The 19398-nt window shown below is 38.3% G+C and overlaps 1 protein-coding gene and 1 pseudogene across 1 annotated transcript in view; both read right to left on the minus strand.

Annotated features, from left to right (window-relative positions):
- LOC122351661 overlaps positions 1-19398 on the minus strand; it is a 326230-nt pseudogene that overhangs the window by 196045 nt on the left and 110787 nt on the right.
- crfb1 (cytokine receptor family member b1) overlaps positions 1-19398 on the minus strand; it is a 52466-nt gene that overhangs the window by 3937 nt on the left and 29131 nt on the right. The window contains 2 exon segments of the mRNA XM_043248873.1: positions 11969-12151; positions 13888-14012. Of these exon segments, the coding sequence (XP_043104808.1) occupies positions 11969-12151; positions 13888-14012 (308 nt within the window).

Genomic DNA, 19398 nt, shown 5'->3' on the forward strand with positions numbered 1-19398 from the left:
CATTGTAGAAATCATACTCTAGATCTAATACTGTCACATGGAATGGATGTTAAAATGGTTGAAGTACTGCAGCAAAGTGATGCCATTTCAGATCACTATCTAGTCTTGTGTGAACTCTGTATAGTTAAACCTGTAAACTCTGCACCTTATTACAAGTATGGTAGAACCATCACTTCCACCACAAAAGAAAGCTTTCTAAGTAATCTTCCTGACTTATCTCAATTCCTTAGCACATCCAATACGACGCAAAAACTTGATGATATAACAAAAACTATGCACTCTCTTTTTTCTAGCACTTTAGATACAGTTGCTCCTTTGCACTTAAAAAAGATAAAAGAAAACAATCTGACTCCATGGTATAATGACAACACACGCACCCTAAAGAGAGCAGCCCGGAAAATGGAGCGCAGGTGGAGAAAAACTAAATTAGAAGTATTCCGTATTGCCTGGCGGGAGAATATCCTGTCATACAGAAAAGCATTAAAAATTGCAAGATCTGATTATTTTTCATCCCTTTTAGAAGAAAACAAACACAACCCCCGGTATTTATTCAGTACAGTAACTAAATTAACAAAAAATAAAATGTCAACAGGTGCTAATATTCCCCAAGAGTATAGCTGCAATGAGTTCATGAATTTCTTTACTTCTAAGATTGATACCATCAGAGATAAAATTGTAACTATGCAGCCGACAACTACAGTTTCACATCAGATAGTGAGCTTTAGATCCGATGAGGAAAAATTACAGAAGACTTGTACAAACTTGTTAAATCAACTAAACCAGCAACAAGTATGTTAGACCCTATTCCATCTAAACTATTAAAACATTTTCTTCCAGAAGTCATAGATACTATTTTGAACATTATTAATTCATCATTGTCATTAGGATATGTTCCCAAAACCTTCAAATTGGCTGTAGTTAAACCTCTTATTAAGAAACCACATCTTGATCCCAAAGACTTAGTAAATTACAGACCAATCTCTAATCTCCCTTTTCTGTCAAAGATACTAGAAAAGGTAGTATCCTCACAACTGTATTCCTTTTTAGAAAAAAATGGTGTCTGTGAGGATTTCCAATCAAGTTTTAGACCATACCATAGTACTGAGACTGCTCTCATTAGAGTTACTAATGACCTGCTTTTATCATCTGATCGTGGTTTTATCTCGTTATTAGTGCTATTAGATCTTAGCGCAGCATTCGATACTATCGATCACAACATTCTCTTGGATAGACTAGAAAACTATGTTGACATTAGAGGAAGCGCCTTAGCATGGTTTAAATCATATCTATCTGACCGCTATCAGTTTGTAGCATTAAAGGAGGAGGTATCATATCAATCACAAGTGAAATATGGAGTTCCTCAAGGCTCAGTGCTAGGATCGTTACTTTTCAACCTGTACATGTTACCTCTGGGGGATATTATCAGGAGTCATGGTGTTAGCTTTCACTGCTATGCTGATGATACTCAGCTCTATATTTCAGCGCAGCCTGCACAGAATGCATAGTCGATATAAAAAGCTGGATGATGAGTAACTTCCTAATGCTAAATTCTGAAAAAAACAGAGGTGCTAATAATTGGACCTAAAAACCCCACATATAATAATCTAGAACACAGCCTATCACTTGATGGCTGCTCTGTTAATTCTTCATCATCAGTTAGGAACCTTGGTGTGCTGTTTGACAGCAATCGTTCCTTCGAAAATCATGTTTCTAGCATCTGTAAAACTGTGTTTTTCCATCTTAAAAATATATCAAAATTACGACCTATGCCTTCAACCTCTAATGCAGAAATATTAATTCATGCGTTTATGACCTCAAGGTTAGATTATTGTAATGCTTTATTGGGTGGTTGTTCTACACGCTTAATAAAGAAACTTCAGCTAGTCCAAAACGCAGCAGCCAGAGTCCTTACTAGAACTAGGAAGTATGATCACATTAGCCCGGTTCTGTCAACACTGCACTGGCTCCCTATCAAACATTGGATAGATTTTAAAATCTTATTAATTACCTATAAAGCCCTGAATGGTTTAGCTCCTCAATACTTGAGCGAGCTCTTATCACATTATAGTCCTGCACGTCCGCTGCGTTCTCAAAACTCTGGCCATTTGATAATACCTAGAATATCAAAATCAAGTGCGGGCGGCAGATCCTTTTCCTATCTAGCACCTAAACTCTGGAACAGTCTCCCTAACTCTGTTCGGGAAGCAGACACACTCTGCCAGTTTAAATCTAGATTAAAGACACATCTTTTTAACTTAGCTACACATAACACACCAAACACACTTTTTATTATTCAAATCCGTTAAAGGATTTTTAGGCTGCATTACTTAGATTTGCTGGAACCGGGAACACTACTCCTAAAATACGATGTACTTGTGACATCGTAAAAAGAATGGCATCTACGCTAATATTAGTCCTGTCTCTTTCTCAATCTGTTTTCACAGTTTGTATCCAGACTAGATGGTGGATCAGCACACAGAGATTATGTTCACCAGAGACCAGAAAACCTAGATGCGCCCGTCGACAGATCACCAGATCCTGATGCACACACACATACACACACACACTAAGTCATTTACACTATCTGACACAGCTGCGTTTAAAATTGAACTGGAAGTTAAGTGCTGGGCGTCCGGTCAGAGGAGAACTGACCCCAACTGAGTCTGGTTTCTCCCAAGATTTTTTTTTCTCCATTCTGTATGCATGGGGTTTTGTTTCCTTGCCGCTGTTTCAGGAGCTGCTGAAACAGTTCTACTCGGCCATCATACAATCAATCCTCTGCACTTCCATAACTGTCTGGTTCAGCTCAGCTACCAACTATGACCTCAGAAGACTACAGAGGGTAGTCAGGACTTCTGAGAGAATCATTGGTACAACCCTCCCCACTCTCCAAGAACTGTACCTATCCACATTAAACAAAAGGGTTAAGAAAATCACTCTGGACCCCTCACATCCCGCACACTCCATCTTCAAACTGTTGCCGTCTGGTCGCCACTACAGAGCACTGAGTACCAGGACAACCAGACACAGGAACAGTTTCTTCCCCCAGGCAGTCCATGTCATGAACACTTGAGGACACTTATTTATTTAACATACAGATTTGCACATAACACTGCACAAACATAATTCCTGTTACACTTGAATGTTTATAGTATATATTTTTATTTTTTCTATTTTTATTTTTGCTGTGTTGCACATTTTATATTTTGTATATTGTACATAATTCTCTTTATATCTGTCTTGTCTTGTTATCGTGTTGCACTGTAGAGTTTTTGTCAAATTCCTCGTATGTGCAAACATACCTGGCAATAAAGTGATTCTGATTCTCAAAATCCATGCCTCTGATTGGCAATTCCAATCAAACAGTGGGTGTGTCAGGGAGCTATCAAAAGTCCTTAACACCAACTATCCAATGCTCAAAATCTTCCTTCCTTTGAGACAGATACTCTTCAGACTTAACTCTTGAGTCCAACTTTCTGGTAGTTACCTATAAAAACTTTTATAACTAGTTTGATGCGTGTTTAAGTTTGAGCCCCTTTTAAAGGTGAATTTGATTCTTTGATGATTCTCACTAGGTTGTAGTTAATTGATGTGAAATACTGCCATTCTTCTCCCTCTCTCTCTCTCTTTCTTCCTTTCCTGTATCTTATGTATATGTGTTTTGTCAATGTGTTGTATGTCATCTATAGCTTGTTGATTAAATCCCTTATATTCACAATTAAATGTCTCTGGGTGCTGCTCATAATTTGAAGTCACTGAATGTTGACACTTGCTACATGCTAAATTACTGCTAGTACTGCAGAGTAGGAAAGCTATTCTTCCTTGGCCAGGAAAATAACCTTTCCTAGAATTGATAAATAATTATATTGCTGGGTGGACGAACAGATCAAATAATTGTAAAATTAATTCTGCTACAGTTAATTCTAAAATATAATCTAAATAGTTATTATTAATTATACCTAGCTATAATTAATTATAAATATTCCCACTTTTGAATTAATTATAAATGAATTCCCCCTAATTCATTACACTTCCTCTTTTCTTTTTTTTCTTCTGTTTATTTATGTTTTGGCCCAGCATGAAACTAACTGAATATGGTCCTTATTGATACTTCACTCATACTGCGTCTGCTAAGATTCTATGAGAGATACCCTATCCAACCCCAGGATCCTCCCTATTCAACTAATATTCCAGTGGACTACCCTTTAGGGGTCCCTCCTCAAAGCCTCCCTTGACTCAATCCTACAAGCAGTTTCTCACAGAACCCTGCAAACTTACCTGACTGCTTGGAAATGCTTTAAATCTTTCCAGGCAAGGTATAACCTTCAATTCCCTGATTTTTCCCTGCTGTCTATCACTTCTTTCATCATATCTCTAAAAACCTGCAAGTCGATTCCATTAAGGGCTATTTAAGAGGTATTCAATTTTTCCATAAACTTATTTATGGCATTCCCCACATCACCCCAAATAACCAATGCTCACACTTCACTTCACGGATACCCATCACCTAGAAATTCTTACAAAATGCATATCCACCCTCCACAGAGGCTACTCTTTCATCCATACTGCCCGCACTCTTGATGCAATGTTCATTCTGGCTTTTCTCAGTTTCCTCAGATGTTCAGAATTTACAGTCAACTCTTTGACCCTCAAATATTTGACCAAATATTTCACCCCACCATTTCTGATCTAGCAGTCCTAGACAACGAAACCCTATCCTTTTTCATTAAATAAAGTAAAACTGACTAGTCCAAATAAGGGCATTTTATATAAATTTTTAACCTCCTACTTTTCCCTTTCAAACGCTTCTGGCTTTTCTCCAATACAGGAAATCCCAATCAAAAACTCCACTCGACCCTCTATCCACAGACAATTTCAACCGCCCTGCTTCATGATTCTTGTTACAAAAGCACCACTGCAGCAGACAAAGGTCTCTCCCAATAGCAAATTCAAACTCTTGGCCGCTGGTCTTCAAATGCATACAAAAGCTATATTTGTTCAGACCAATCCCTCATCAAAAAAGCCCTCCAGACTCTTATCAGTCCCAGCAGATCTCCAAACCTACCACCCCCACAGGGTATCACCCAAGGTAGGGCACCACTCCCACTACAGTGGTCAGCCCTCGCCGTAAATGTCCATATACAAAATCTGCCAGCGCAGTGGCCATCCCAAGCAGGAGCATTGCACCCACCACCGTGGTCCGCTCCCGCTGTAGATGACCGTATACAAAATCTGCCAGCGCAGTGGCCATCCCAAGCTGGAGTACTGCACCCACCGCCATGGACCACTCCCACTAGAGACGCTCACTTGCACCCACTTCCTTTAGTAGCAGGCCACAAAAGTTAAAGCTTTGCTCCCACCGCTGTGGACAACTCTCACCAGAGACGGTCGTTTAAACATGCTGCTATTACAGTGGACCGCTCTAGCCAGAGTACTGCACCCACCGCCATGGACCACTCCTGCTAGAGATTCTCACATTAACCCACCACCTCCTCCCTTGTTCATATTTCAATCACGCACATTCCATGCCCATTCTCCCATACCTAAATAATATCATCCTAATATCATTCCAATATCATTTAATATTATTATCAATATCATTCAATTCCAACTAAGATATCCATTCTCGGCCACCTACAAGTGTTTTTGGCTGCCGTCTTAATTTGCTTTTTTGGGGGGCACTCAGGGATCGGGTTGGACGTTGAGCATGCACAGATAATTAACCCAGCTGGCTTCTCATTTCATAGTCATGCCATATCCAACCAGAGCAAGAGAAGCCTCCTATAAATTCACACAAACCTCTTACCTTGATATCTCATTCATAGCATCCCTCCACCACCCCAATCTCCACTCCTTATATTTCTACTATTCCCTCGGACAAGAGGAAAAAACCCTGGACTCGGGAGTCGAGTCGAGTTCTGAGCCCTCTTCCTGACAGCATGCCAAACACACTTACTTTTACTGTCATTAATTATATGTAATTATAAGTGCAAACTCGTGAAGTTTTGTTTTTTAAGATAGAAGAATTGTCTATCAGAGAGATAAGAGGAGAACCAGGAAAGAGAAATACCCGAAATATGCAGATTAGAGAGACATGAAATCAGAACTTGATAGGAAACAGTATCAAAGGCAGACCTGAGGTCAAGTAGCAGGAGTAGAGACAGAGAGCCTGAATCACTAGAAAGCGGTAGATAATTCACTACATTTACAAGGGCAGTTTCAGTGCTATAGAGAGTGGGAAAGCCATTTGAAAAGGATAAAAAGAAAACTGAAAGAAAAGACTGGAGTTGGAGGCTGGGCCATATGTGGGCCAACACATCCACTGTCCTGCTGAAAAAGGCTGGGCAATGACCGTTGTCTTCTGAGGCAAAAAGGTCTATTTCAGTCCTGCCAAAAACATTACAGATCTTCTGAGGATAAAACCTCCACTCTTCTGAGGAGATTTTGCTTTGGGACAGTAAGTCTGCTCCCTGGTTCAATTTCCCAAGAACATGCACTGCTCTCAGTGAACACAGATTGATGTGAGCCCATTCTAAGGGCATAAAGGGCAGAATTGTATATTGATAGGCTGTCCCCTCGAGATCTCAAGAATGGTCTTGGCCCAATCAGACAGGGGCTGTAATTATATCAAGGTGAGGAGTAGGGACGCTAAGCTCGTGTGAGTGAAGAGAAAGAAACTGCTCTTTTTCTGAAGTTGTGAGTTTTTTATTGACTGTGCTATAACAGCGTACTGCACGGGCGCTAATGTGGGCCCACAATTTGCAACAGACATTTGTTGCACCCAGAGATCTGCGGTGTGGCAAACTTTATCCAGGAATTTTGGCAACAGATAGGGCAACTTCCTGTCAGGACTCAGAGAAGTTTGTTGCTGTCTGAATCCTGTGGCGAACAAAATGTATTTGTTGTTTACATTTACATTTTCCATTACCCCACATGCATAATTTTGTGCAGAAGAAAGATAATTAAATAATATTATTTACATTTGTCATTTCCAACAGTAGTTTTAATATGTAAATTGCAGGCTAATTTTAATGTTTGCTTAATTGTGAAATTAAAATAAAAATGTAGAACCCAAATTGATTTGATATGTGTAATATGTACAAGCAGAAATAGTAGCAAAATGATCACAGAAATGTTATTTGTCCTAAATGCATTTAGACTAACAGTTATGATTGCATTTTCATCATAACGGTGTGGTATATTTGTAGTGTAAGGAGCTGAATCAAAAACCTGTAAATGCAATAAGACTAATCTGAGAAGGGATATCCAAAGGGACAAAAGAACTTCACAAAGAGAGTAAACAACTCCCTGTTGCTTTATGACACCCTTCTCACCTCTGCTCTTCCTGCGCTTCCCCTCCTTCTGCCCAAAAGACTTGGTTTAAAGTTCATTAGGAATAAGGCATTATATATGTCATGTGTCTTATGAACCTATTGTTCTTCACTTTCATGTTTGGTCTCATTTGAAAGGTCTCAGTGTAATTGGTAAATTGGTCTCAATTTCACAGTAATCACTTATATTATGGAAAAGATTAAAAACTTGGTAGAACTTTGTTCTGTTGAGAAGGGGGTGTATCCTCCTTTTGGGTCTCTGAAAGTGTTCCAGCCAGGTGTGACCCTGGAGCACGGGAACCTAAACACCAAAAGGTTTTTACTAAATTTGGGATCTCTTTGTCTAGTCTGAGTATATAAGGAAAGTGACAAAACACAACAAGGCGCGATTCTGTAGCCAGATTGGCCCATAGTGTGGTGTGTGTCCCCATACACCATACTATGTACTTTTTAAAGACCAGGTATAATGACCTTTTAAGTTTGTTTGTTTTTTTTTGTGTTATTTTTGTACTGCTGATCAGTTGTGCAAATGTTTATGAATTATACCAATTTGGAAACTATTCTTGCCTGGCAAAATAAATGTTAATCTTGGTTAATTTATTATATTGTCTGAAATAACTTTTCTAGTAGGTTAGTGACTTCTGAGATTTTCTGTATTTTTGGCGTGCTAGGGTGAGTCAGATTAGCGATCAATGGATGGAGCCAGGGGCACGTTTTTGAGATCTTGACTTCTGGCCACCAAACTGGCTTAGCATGCTATTACTTAGGGAACACATAAAAAATTACTCTTTTTGAGTATATTTAGGAAATGGCTGAATACTTAGCCTCTGACTAAGACCTGGACTAGCCCAGAAGTGTAATGAGTTCTGGCCAAACAATGTCTCTAAGCGACCCAGACTCCTAACGAACGCTAAGTCGAAACTAGGAAGTATTAGTTCGGGAAGCAGACACACTCTGCCAGTTTAAATCTAGATTAAAGACACATCTTTTTAACTTAGCCTACACATAACACACCAACACACCTTTTATTATTCAAATCCGTTAAAGGATTTTTAGGCTGCATTACTTAGATTTGCTGGAACCGGGAACACTACTCCTAAAATACGATGTACTTGTGACATCGTAAAAAGAATGGCATCTACGCTAATATTAGTCCTGTTTCTTTCTCAATCTGTTTTCACAGTTTGTATCCAGACTAGATGGTGGATCAGCACCCAGAGATTATGTTCATCAGAGACCAGAAAACCTAGATGCGCCCGTCGACAGATCACCAGATCCTGATGCACACACACACACGCACACACTAAGTCATTTACACTATCTGACACAGCTGCGTTTAAAATTGAACTGGAGGTTAAGTGCTGGGCGTCCGGTCAGAGGAGAACTGACCCCAACTGAGTCTGGTTTCTCCCAAGGTTTTTTTCCATTCTATATGCATGGGTTTTGTTTCCTTGCCGCTGTCGCCTCTGGCTTGCTTGGTTGGGGACACTTAACTTCTAGTGACTATCGTTGAATTGACTACAGAGACCGTCTCTGCATTTAATAAGAAATTGGTCACTCTCGTCACTATATATCCCTGTCATTATACTGTACAGTGCTTTGATGCAACCTGTGTTGTTAAAAGCGCTATATAAATAAAAATGATTGATTGATTGATTGAAGTATTATAGGTAATTAATGATCCAAATTTAATCACAACTAGAGGCATCAGCAGTTACATTTACTAAAATCACGAAAGATTGGAGTCCGATAAAATTATGTGAAGGGTCAGATTTAAATTAGAAATGCAAAAGATTAATAAATATAAGTGTTTTTTAAAGAGACGCAAGGAAAAGACCGAACGCACATTAACCTTCGACCAGGGCCTCTGGGTTCCGTTCTTCAGGAAAGGGGGACCCTTACAGTAGCAAAATTCAATGTATTCTGAGCTGATCACACCCACCCTCCATCAATAATTGCATCAAGGCAGGGATTGGAGGAAGTATGTTATGTTTACGTTAACTCCCATTTAAAAATTTTTTTTTTCATATATACGTTCCACAAATAGACGTGCAGCATAATGTGTTGGCTTACTAGACCAAGGTCGGTTAAGGATAAGAATTCTGTTAGATATTGATCTAGTTCTGTCACCTACATACGCGTACAAATCTTCACAGTTTCTGTTCATGCTCAACTTTGTATCTCTAGCTGCCATATTTTGAACAATCTAAATCAGTGGTTCCCAACCTTTTTTAACTCACAGCCCACACAACCAAACACATATGTTTCCGCGGTCCACTGCAAAAAAATTTAAATGAACCTGTTATTTGTGTTGGGTTAGTAACTGAGTACTCAGAAGCATGACTTTTAACTGTCTTTATTGAATAAACGGGTAATGTTGAATAACCAGAAAATGTGCATAATAGGTCATTAATTTTTAATTAATTATGATATTTAATTATTACTACACATTTTTACGTACATTAGCAATATTATTATTTCTATTGATAATAACTGGCGGCCCCCCTGCAATACCGTTGCGGCCCACAGGTTGAAAACCACTGATCTAAATGTAACATGCTTTGGCCAATCATCACTTAGAAGCAATGACTGATAGAGGGTGGGTGTGGTCAGCTATGAATGCATTGAATTTTGCTACAAATCTCTCACAGCGTTATGATGACAATGCAATGTGAAAATCCAAGTGTGCTAACTGTTAGTCTAAATGCATTTAACATTTAAACAATCATTTGCTACTATTTCTGCTTGGACATGTTACACATATCAAATCAATTTGGGTTAAACATTTTCATTTTAATTTAATAACTTATAGTGTTATAAAGTATGAAATTAGTATGAAATCTACAGATTTAGACTACTTTAAATAATATTAAAAGTAAATAATATAATTTACTTTTAATATTCCTTCTGCATCAAAGTTTGCACATGTGAGGTAATAAAAAAAAAAGCGATTTTGAATATTGCATTTCAAAATGAAGTTTGCTACACATATGTTTCCATAGACCTTCACCTCAGTCTAGCCATGTTCAAGTAAGTCAAGATCACAGAAAGAACAAGGACCTCATTTACTAAGCAAACGTACAACACAAAATGGGGAGTACAGTTGTTTCTAAGCGAAACTTAGAATTTATAAATATATGGACATGAGCGGTGGCTAGATCAAATCTCATGACTGGTCTCAGCTTGTGTATGCAAGTTTTTGAGTTACCTGAACTTTTGCATAGCATATGGAGAATTTTAGAATAACAGAATTTTGTAGGTTATCTTCCTGAACGTTAACCAGTAGGATTAGAATGTCTTTTTTTGTTTTATTCAGGACTTTAGATTTATATGCTTAAATAGGGAGTGCAAACGGTAGACACCGAGGATTCAATAATGGTATATACACTATTACGGAAAAACTGTTATTACGACTATAAAAGGAGTAAAATAAATAGGACCACACAAAATATATTATAGACTATAATAATGTTCACAGATTAACAAAAAAAGAGGCTACACTCATTTTTGTGACACATTTTCATTTCTTTTCTTTAAGGCTTTATTTGATTTAATACACCTGATCGCACACCTATTTCAGCTATTCATCATAAAAATAAAATGCATCATGGATGGAATGTGAGTGAAGTATTAAGCCTTTTCGCTCCATAACGTTAAGCAAACCATTTGTGTGCTCTTTACAGTGAATGCCAATAACCTAAGTTGTGTTTTATTTTACAGTTTCATATATAATTTTATTAGGGGTGTCCCTGACTAAGGAATATTAATTTTTTTGCATTTCTGTTTTGAGCTGCAAGAGCTGAAGATGACCAGTAGAATAAAGCAGGGTAGCAGGATTTTAGTCAGTGGGATTTAATTTATCTCATAAAATATTCTTAGTTTTTCGTAGGACATGGACACCAACGACGATGGCCGGCACTCCCCTCCATCTTTCTGTCCAACGTCTGTTCACTTGACAATAAGATGGACTACATTCGACTTCACCAAACTACACGCCGTGAGTATAGGGATTGCTGCGTCTTTGTCTTTACGGAAACGTGGCTCAGTGATCAGTGAGTTTGATCAGTACGTTGATTTGTGTGCACAGATCTGCACTCTTTCTACATTATTTATGTTCCCTATATCATCCCTATAACATCAATGCTGTTACAGTAAAAAATTTAAAAAACATTTTTAAAATTATATTTGATACACGCTTTCAGGTTTTTCCATTGTAACTTTAACTTTATTTTGGACAAATCCCCTTTTTATTTTGAATATCTCTCTTCTAAAAAATATTTTCTTAATTTCTTAATTGATGTGGTCATTATTAAAATTATGTTGCATTTGGTAATCTGAATGACAATTATAAAAGAATTTTTTTTAAAAAGAAATTTTCTTAATTTCAGTAAAAGAGAGTAAAATGCTGCTCATATATATGAAAACTATCACACAATTCTAATTAGACTTTAGAATCTATTAACACTTGTGTCCTTAACATGGTGGAAAAAAATACCAAAACATGAGGTAGAAAAATATTTATAAAATAGCACAATACAATTTCTTGAAATTTTAAAGTGTAAAGAAATTGGATATTTAAAAAAAAGTCTGATTAAATAGAGATTATTTATATGTTTTGAAATAGGTATCAGACAGACCTTGTTGACATAGTTTTCCTCGTCTTCATTTTGGTTGCTTTCTGAATCTTCCTCTGCATTTAGTGGGTTGTTGTTTTCGGTGGAATGATTTTTAGATGCACTGATTAACTGTGACCCAGTCAATGACACACACTCAAATAATATCTGTTCAGGAATCAGATAGTACACTTCAGTGATGTTACCCTAAATGAGGGAAAAAAGCAATACAGAGAGATACATGAGACTTAAATCAAAATGATGATTTGCTTCAACTACTAAGAAAAGCTTTGGATGCACTCAAACAGATATATGATTTTCATTATGTACACATGTACACATGAATTAGCTCACATAACATTGTAAAAACTTCTTAAAAGACTTTTAGCCACTAATATGTTGTACCTGAAATTGTGTACAAATGCTGGGGGGATATCAAAACATTTCCAATGTTTTAACTCTGAAAAAGTGGACGTGTCCCCACTGACATCCATTTGTTTCAGAACAGAGCGACAATGACATGTTAAGATCAAGACATGTTAAGATTAAGACACTCTGTGCAACTTTTCAGGGACAAAGAAGAGTTGATGGGTCTCATACTAGTCTGGGGTGCAGTTTAACAATTTAGTGTTTCTCGAAACAATAGTTCCAACAAAGAAACAAACAGGTGTGTGGTTAAAAGTACAGTATAGCTCTCGGCCTTACAGGGTTAATTTTATTATTTATAATGAATTGTGAAGATGGAACACAAATTAAATGAATACTATTTAAATATTAAACAGTTTTAAAAAAAAATAACATTAAATTTAAATAATCTTTTGGAACAATGCACTTATTGTACACATGCACGTTTTTACATTATACTTTTATTTAAAAAAAAAAAAAAAAAAACTAGATGTAATTACATCTGTAAATAATGTCTATAACTACATTTAGGATTACACAGTTGGACCCATCCTTTACACTTTAACCCACCCTTAAACTTGGCCATACCACCAAAACTGTCCCTAACCTTCCCTGTATCTGTATGTATAAAGCAGCAAAATATTTATGATATTAAGTATGAAAACAGAAAATACACTGTATGTATTTTTTTGAAGTAAATACACAGCAGTTAAGGACACCTAATATAAAGTGTATATATATTTTCGGTAGGAAATTTACTATCTTAATGGAACATGACCTTTAATCATCCTAGTGATTTTTAGGCTTACAAGAAAAAAAACGATAATTTTGACCCATGAAATGTATTTTTGGCCACCTGTGTTACTTATGGTATTGTGATCCAGGGTCACATATAGCTATGAAACATCACACATACAATTTTTCCAGATTATCAGCATAATTGCAAATGTGCTTTTGAATTTCTACAACAGTTTATTTAACCTTGCATTTTAAATATGATATTGTCAATATCTGTTTTTCCTAGTGGTAGTTTAAAACCCAAGTCTCTGATTAACATACAGTGGTGGGTCGTTTAAGTGAATGTCAAACAACATAAGGTAAATGATGACAGAATTGTAATTTCTGGGTAAACTATTACTATAGCAGAAAGTCTTCCCTTTGAGAATCAACAATACAAGCCTGATGTTTCAGCTATGCTGGAGCTTTGCATACACACTGCTTTTTGGTGAAAATGTCAAACAGGTCTTGGAATAAATTTACTGTTATTGTAATTTACTAACATTTATTAGCCATGCAATCATACTGTGATCGTTACACATATATATTTTTAAATGTTCTAGGTAAAAAATTGTAAGAATTATTGAAAAAAATAAAAATAAATAAATAAATAAATAAATATATATAAATTATATATATAAATAAATAAATATATATAAATTATATATATATATATATATATATATATATATATATATATATATATATATATATATATATATATGTATGTGAAACAAATGATGAACACAGAAAAGGCTTACCAGTGATTTAGGAAGAGGCGTCTTAGGTTTACATATAGATCCAGTGTAAACCAGACTCAAAGCAAGCAGCAGCACACCTGAACCTGCCACTGCCACTCCCAGTGACCAACTCATTAAATAAAGCACTGTAGAAAGAGAAATGTACCAAACAATCAAAGACATTAAATCCATGCAGTAGCTCTACTGATTTTCTTCTCTGGATAAGAATCCATGGCAGGCCACAGAACCATTTGGTATTAGTAGTCCCTTGGCACACTAACTAGGGTTGGTCTCAAATTTAGACCTCACTAAAAGCATACAGCACCACATACAGCTTTAAAATCCACTTTAATTTTTTTCCGATCTGTCTGATATTTTGCCCTGTGAACAGTGTTATGAATCAAAATTACAATAAAGACCACAATAAAGACAGTGTGACTTTTCACTTCTAAAAATTTACAATTTTAATTATTAGACCAGTCTTTGCAACTTGAATTAATATTAACAACTCTAATAATACATCCCTTCTCTTTTGAAATTCACATTTTTACTAATACTGCTGCTGAGGTACACATTGTAAATTCAAATTAGCTCAGACAAGAATTGCAATTAGGGCCATAAATATTTGGACACTGACGCAAGTTTTGTTTTTTTACTTGTTTATATAACTGTAACTGGAATATTTTAGTTTTAGTAAAGGACATGGACATAATGTCTAGAATCTCAGCTTTCATTTGAGGGTAACCACATTCAAACTGGATAAAGGGTTTAAGAGTTTCAGCTTGTGTGCCACCTTCTTTATGAAGGGGCTAAAAGTAATTGGACAATTATGTCATTATCACAGAAGCAGATAAAAGGCCTGCAGTTGATTTGAGGTGTGGTGCTTGTATATGACAAATTTAGCTATGAACAGACAACATACGGTGGATGATTGCAGAATCATTTCCATGGTGAAGAGAAACGTTTCATGACACAGATGGACAGTGACCCAAAACATACAAAGCAACCAAGGAGCAAAAAAGTGGAATATTCTTGAATGGCCAAGTAAGTCACCTTATCTCAACCCAATTGAGCATGCATTTCACCTCCACACACAAAGTAAGTAGTAAAAAAATCCAAGATGGAGGTGCGGCAGTAGCACACAGCGGCCACTCCGGAACTAAAAAGGTGTTTTTTGTATGTTTCAGCCATAATTTCATCACAATGGCAGTTGTCCGTGCATACGACCACCAGATGCTGAAACTGCTCAGAAATCATGCAGTGACTGCATGACGACGTTGTACGCAGACTCAATGACCTCGGGCTTGCTGTGCAGACCAGGCCCTCAGTGTCACCTGATGCCGAAGGCCGGGGAAGAGGACACCGCAAGCAGTTTTTGAGGAAGTGGAAGCACGGTAAACGGGTGGATGTCCGTGCTAGGTTAACCGCTAACCCTAGTCGGCCGGCACTCCCCTCCATCTTTCTGTCTAACGTCTGTTCACTAGATAATAAACTGGACTACATTCAACTTCAGAGAACTACACGGCATGAGTATAGGGATTGAAGCGTCTTTGTGTTTACGGGAACGTGGCTCAGCGATAGCGTTTTGGATGCTGCCATCCAGCTAACCAGGCTAACCGTATTTCCTGCCAACAGAAATGCTGCACTGTGCGTTAAGACTCGCGGTGGTGGCGTGTGTGTTTATATCAACACGGAATAGTGTAAGGTATCCAACTATTGCTCATCGCTAGTGGAGTTCGTTATTGTTAAATACAGACCCTTTTATTTACCTTGAAAATTCACTACTATTTACTCTATCGGAGTATACATTCCACTCAGCGCTAATGCTAAGGAGGCTCTGAGTGAGCTGTACAGAGCTATTAGCGAGCTGCAGAATGCTCACCCCAACGAACTGTTTATCATCGCCGGAGATTTTAATCATGCAAATCTCAAAACAGTGCTCTATCAGCATGAGGACTTTGCTATGAGAGGAGCGAACATGCTGGATCTTGTTTACACAAAAATTCCCGACCTTGGCTACTCAGACCACATCTCTGTTATGTTGATTCTGGCATACAGACCACTCATCAGACGCTCTAAACTGGTTCTGAAACTGATTAAAATCTGGCCAGCAGGAGCCATCTCTGCTCTTCAGGACTGTTTTGAGTGTACTGATTGGAAAATGTTTAGGGAGGCTGACCAACGGCGATTCCATTGACTTGGAGGAGTACACATCATCAGTGACTGGCATCACTCAGCGAAGTGCATAGATGATGTGACTGTCTCCAAGACCCTCACCACACATCCCAACCAGAAGCCGTGGATGAATGCTAACGTATATGCTCTCCTGAAGGAGACTCGCATCAGAGAAGCGAAGCACACTTATGCTAAGAGAATCCACGGCCACTTCCAGAACAGCGGTGACTCGCGGCGCATGTGGCAGGGCATCCAAGCGATCACCAACTACAAGAGAACTTCACCTGTCTGTGATGGTGACACGTCTCTTCCAGATGTGCTGAATGACTTCTATGCATGGTTTGAGGCACAGAATAACACAACGGTGAAGAAGTCGATACTTCATACTAACGACCCGGTACTCTGCTTCACCACGGCTGACGTAAGGAAAACACTTTATAGAGTTAACCCATGGAGGTCTGCTGGACCTGACAACATTTCAGGCAGAGTTCTTAAGGAGTGTGCAGAGCAGGTAGCTGATGTCTTCACTGATATCTTCAACATCTCGCTGAGCAGCTCTGTCATTCCGACGTGCCTCAAATCAACAACAATCGTCCTGGTGATTAAGTCTGTGGTTTCCTGCCTCAATGACTCACACCAATTGTGATGAAATGGTTCAAGAGGCTTGTCATGAGGCACATCAAGTCACAGCTACCACCCTCACTGGACCCATTACAGTTTGCTTATCAACCAAACCACTCTATGGACGATGCCATCACCACAACCCTCCATCTCACCCTCTCACACCTGGACTCTAAAGTAAATTATGTTTGAATGCTGTTCATTGACTTCAGTTCAGCATTCATCATCCCTCAGCAGCTTATAGAGAAGCTGAGCCTGCTGGGCCTGAACACCTCTCTCTGTAACTGGATCCTGGATTTTCTAACAGGCAGACCTCAGTCAGTCCGGATCGGCAACAGCATCTCCATCACCACCACACTGAACACTGGAGCTCCTCAGGGCTGTGTGCTCAGTTCACTGGTGTTCACTTTGTTGACTCACGACTGTGTAGCGATGCACAGCTCCAACCACATAATCAAGTTCTCTGATGACACGACCACGGTGGGTCTCATCAGCAAGAACGATGAGTCAGCTTACCGAGATGAAGTGCAGCAGTTTACAACGTGGTGTAGAGCCAACAATCTGTCTCTGAATGTCGACAAGACCAAGTAGAAGATTGTTGACTTCAAGAGAGCACAGAGTGACTATTCTTCACTGTCCATCGAGTGATCCAGGGTGAACGTCAAGAGCACCAAATTCCCTGGTGTTCATCTGGCGAATAAATTCACCTGGTCACTCAACACCAGCTCCATCACCAAGAAAATCCAGCAGCACCTCTACATCATGAGGAGGCTGAGGACACCTCATCTTCCTCCACCCATCCTGACTATGTTTTATAAAGGGACCATTAACCGTCCTGTGCAGCTGCATCGCTGCTTGGTTTGGGAACTGCACTGTATCGGATCGCAAGATTCAGAGGACAGCTGAAAAGATCATTGGTGTTCTAAAGTCTTCCATATGTGAATGCGTCACTTCAAAATCACAGTTACTCACTGCACAAATCAATTCTAAAAATCTACGGCATCAGTTTTTAACAATGAACAATGAATTTATGTTTTCAGTCAGCTTTGAGACTGAACAAGGGGAGTTCTGATGTAGGCAATACTGGGTGAGGAGGAATATTTTTCAGTTTTTTAAGTAAACTTAATCATCTGTATCAACATTAATTGCTAATAAATTGTTCAAATATTTAATATAGTGTTCTATATTATTTTTAGTGGTGATGTTCTAGCAGTACTAATATATAGGAACAACTACTTATGAATTACACTTTGTATTAAATCTAAATCATAACATTTTGATTCAGGCTAGCAAGTTGCATTTTAGTATAACCCTACTATTCACAGTCCAGCAACCATTTACAGTACTGTAGGAACTGCATGAATGGTAAAGGGCAAAAATAATGATTGTGATATTGTGGTGGTATTTTGGAAACTTTTTACATTTACTTTTTTGCAGCTGCAGCATGCAGCTGAGCTCAAAGAAATCAACCAGCTGAAACCAATGTGGCATTTACACCACGCGCTGCATATGCAAAGTACACAAAATAACACACGACCCCACACACCCTTCACCCTCCTGCCATCTGGTAAGAGGTACCGGAGCATTCGGGCCCTCACAACCAGACTGTTGAACCGTTTCTTTCCACAAGCCATCACACTCCTCAACAGTCACACCTGAAATGGACATATTTTGCACGTTGTATTTATTGTTGTCTTTTGTTTTCTGTTCTTTTTACACTAGTTTGCACACTTTGCACTTTATGTGGCTAAGACACTAACTCATTATGTGAGTTTTTGTCTTGTGTTGTGATATGAGTCTATGTAGCACCATTTCACTATGTACTGGACAGCTATATGTAGTTGAAATGACAATAAAAGCCACTTGACTTGACTTGAGTAAAGGCCTGGCAGAGCATTAAATGGAGCAAACTCAGCATCTGGTGATGTACATGAGTTCAAGACTTCAGGCTGTCATTGCCAGAAAAGGGTTTTTAATGAAGTATTATAAATTAACATTTTACGTTCAATTATTTAATTTGTTCAATTACTTTCGAGCCCATGAAATGAAGGGATTGTGCTAAAAATGCTTTAGTTTTTCACATTTTTATACAATCTTTTTTTCAATGGGTTTGTATTACGGGTTTACTTTGTGGTTATCGTTGCAGAAAGGGGTTCTGGTTGCTGATTGTTCAAGTTTGCAGATTGGCTGAAAGTTCAGTTTTTGAAGTCTTTGGTGGCCGATGACTGGGCACTGGCTGGAGACAAAGCGACATGGTCTTGGTTGAAGTTTAACGTTGTACTGGGCAAACTTAACTGGGCAAAAAAAGGAGTTGAATAGAAGTAATGAGACTAGACGGGTTTCCTTCTCATTGTGGCTAGGTAGCAGCAGATGTGCAGGCTGGAGCATGCGGGATGTCTCTCAAAGAACGCAAAACATGATAAAAGGGCACAGTTGAAGAACCAGGCTAAGAACATCATTTGAATTGTGTATTGGGTATTTAAACTCAGCCTTGGACACCTCCAAATGCGTTTTAACCAATATATATCATTCTAGCCTAGGGCTTTTGGAATTTGCAGATTAAATTTTATGCCGTACAGGTGGTCCAGGTAACGCTCTGTGGAGTTTGGGTTGAACTTGCTGAGTGTTGGAGTTCTTTTCTGACCATGTACAGCTCATCGTTGGTGTCATCTAGTTGTTGTGGCAGATCATTCATTTCAGTTCTGCCGATCTTTCAAGGCACTGATTTAGCACTCT

The sequence above is a fragment of the Puntigrus tetrazona genome, chromosome 9, assembly GCF_018831695.1.
Source record: "Puntigrus tetrazona isolate hp1 chromosome 9, ASM1883169v1, whole genome shotgun sequence".
NCBI lineage: Eukaryota > Metazoa > Chordata > Actinopteri > Cypriniformes > Cyprinidae > Puntigrus > Puntigrus tetrazona.